General features: G+C 44.3%; 1 protein-coding gene across 1 annotated transcript in view; it reads right to left on the bottom strand.

The window, feature by feature from the left end:
• LOC106809483 (sodium/calcium exchanger 1-like) overlaps nucleotides 1–2731 on the bottom strand; it is a gene marked incomplete at its 3' end in the record, with an annotated part of 31355 nt that overhangs the window by 6140 nt on the left and 22484 nt on the right. Inside the window, exon 6 of the mRNA XM_014812572.1 lies at nucleotides 174–322. Within this exon, the coding sequence (XP_014668058.1) occupies nucleotides 174–322 (149 nt within the window). The remainder of the gene's footprint in view (nucleotides 1–173; nucleotides 323–2731) is intronic.

A 2731-nucleotide genomic window follows, 5' to 3' on the forward strand; every position in this document is an offset into this window, starting at 1 on the left:
GCGGCGTCGCGCAGAGAGAGAGAGAGAGAAAGAGAAAGAGAGAGAGAGAGAGAGAGAGAGAGAAAGAGAAAGAGAGAGAGAGAGAGAGAGAGAGAGAAAGAGAAAGAGAGAGAGAGAGAGAGAGAGAGAAAGAAAGCGAGAGAAAAAGAGAGAGAGAAAGAAGAAGGCCTTACTGATTCCCAGCTCGAGCGCGCTCATCGTCACGGAAACCTTTCTCCCGCAGAAGTCGCGGTCTGCGACGTACGCGATGATGACGAGGATCGGAAAGAACATCAGCGTGAGGATCGCCTCCCACACGTCGACGACACCCTTCGTGTTCACCTGTAAAACAAGCGAGCGTCGTTACAGAGGGCGCCAGCAGCGTGAGGATCGCCTCCCACACGTCGACGACGTCCTTCGTGTTCACCTGTACAACAAGCGAACGTCGTTACAGAGGGCGCCAGCAGCGTGAGGATCGCCTCCCACACGTCGACGACGTCCTTCGTGTTCACCTGTACAACAAGCGAACGTCTTCATAGATGGCGCCACTGTTCGCGTGACGACACAGCCCCGAGGAACATCTGCATAGGGGGCGCCAGTGTTTTCAAGCGAGGAATATCGAATGACCGTCATGGCCGCCCGACCCGGAGCGTAGTCACGCTCCATCCGCTCGCGCGCTTTCATTATTCATCAAGTGTTAATTGACCGACCGGTGACGCAGAAATAATACATACAGACAAAGCTGGGAGTTGGGGGCTTTGTATATACAACAATCGACGTGCACTAATGGACGGGGGGAAGGGCAGGGATTGCCTAAAGAGACGTGATTCGCAATGATAAATGGCAATAGGCGGCGTCGTGGCCCTTCAGCAAACATACGTTATCAGTTAAAAAATACATTAAATACAGTTAATCATACAAAAATACAGTTAAACATCGGGAGCAAATAAAGGCAGACGTCAGGAGTGAATAAAAGCAATTTATTTTTGTTTGACATGTTATCAGGAGTAAATAATAGATGGTCTTCTATTATCTACTCCTGATGTTATTTTACTACAAGGCATTGTCACTCTCCTGATGCCATCAGACAGACATGATCTTGCAACGCTGACGGCCAGACAAAGTGCCTACATTTTCACATGCAAAAAAACTCGGATAAGCATTGCACCAGCCACACGCACAATGATCACGAATATCCTTAACAAAATCGTGTTAATTAGCTTTTTTTCATTTCAGTTTTTCAAATAAACAACGCTTAGCTATAATTAATGTTTCAGCGTAAATACACATCGGAATTAGTCTTCTTACCATTACACTATTTGGCCTGCGCATATAAATTTACAGTAATAACAAGTTAATTACTTGACTTTTATTACGAACCGTGAAGAAAACCTCTACCAGTTTTGCCGCTGGTATGGCTGGGAACGCAGACTCTGAAGATAGTAGCTTTCATTTGAAATCGGGAATTCATCGAAGCTCTGCGAATTGCAAAGCGTGAGAGACTAACCTTTCTCCCAAATAGCCTACGCGTGTAAGAAATGCATTGCATGCTACTGGCATCACATGTTGCATAAAGCTTTGAAGCTTGTTTAATGTTAAATTGACTACGTCACGAATTTTCTATGGTAAAATTTGTAAAATGTTTGTTGTAATTTTTAACAATTAAAAGTAAGAACTAACGGGACTAAACGTATCGTCAAATTCTTACCTGATAGGATTGTTTCTCAACTAGTTAAAAATCCAAAAAACCTGGACGATTTGATATTATAGCTAATAGCCGCGTTCACACGTAGCAAGAAATCCGGTATTTAGCGTTCACACGAGGCAAAATGCGCGGTCCAAGAAATACGGTATCTAAACAAATCCGGTATTTGATGTAAATACGCGGCTTCCCAGACCCCGAATAATTTGCCGTGCTTGAGAAATACCGGATCGCGCATTTCTCGTGTGAACGCTGAAATACCGGATTTCTGAAGCCGCGTATTTTATAGACTGGTCCGCGCTCGACAGTTCCAGTGTAACGCGAGTCGAACTGTCGAGCGCGGACCAGTCTACGTACTTTATCGGCAGTTGGTGCGCATTGCATTGTTTATTTCGCATTGTTTGCTTGATTGTTTAAAGCAGCTCGCAGCTCGCAAATACCGTATTTCTGGAGCCTCGAATCAGCGTGTGAACGCTCGGCCGCGTATTTGTCTCAGATTCGGTATTTCGCAAATACCGTATTTCATAAATCCGAGGTCTCATGTGAACGAGGCTAATGTTCCGGACATTAATTGCTGGCTATGGGCTATGTATGAGTCACGAGTGTATGTTCACATCGAACAATATAGTAAAATAGGAAGTATAATGCAGCAATTTAACCATAAAAAGTGAACAGAATTACTTATATTTTGTGAAAAAATGGGAATTTTTTTTTTAATGTTTACTATTTACGGTGACGTAATCACTTTAAAGCCCTTCTACAACAATGGAAACGCTTACGTTCGCACGTGATAATGCGTGTGGTGTCCCCAACCCCGGCACGCACATACGAAATGCTGTTCCGAACGTAATTTAATGCAAGTATAAAAAATTCGTCTCTGTTGCTCTTTTATGACAGCGGGTCCCGCATACAATCTACGTTCCAATCTCGCATGTGCGTGTAATGAGCGTGTTGTGTTGTATGTGTGTGTGTGTGTGTATGTGTGTGTGTGTGTGTGTGTGTGTGTGTGTGTGTGTGTGTGTGTGTGTGTGTGTGTGTGTGTGTGTGTGT

Source organism: Priapulus caudatus, unplaced genomic scaffold (genome assembly GCF_000485595.1).
Source record: "Priapulus caudatus unplaced genomic scaffold, Priapulus_caudatus-5.0.1 Scaffold358, whole genome shotgun sequence".
Taxonomy (NCBI): Eukaryota; Metazoa; Priapulida; class Priapulimorpha; order Priapulimorphida; family Priapulidae; genus Priapulus; species Priapulus caudatus.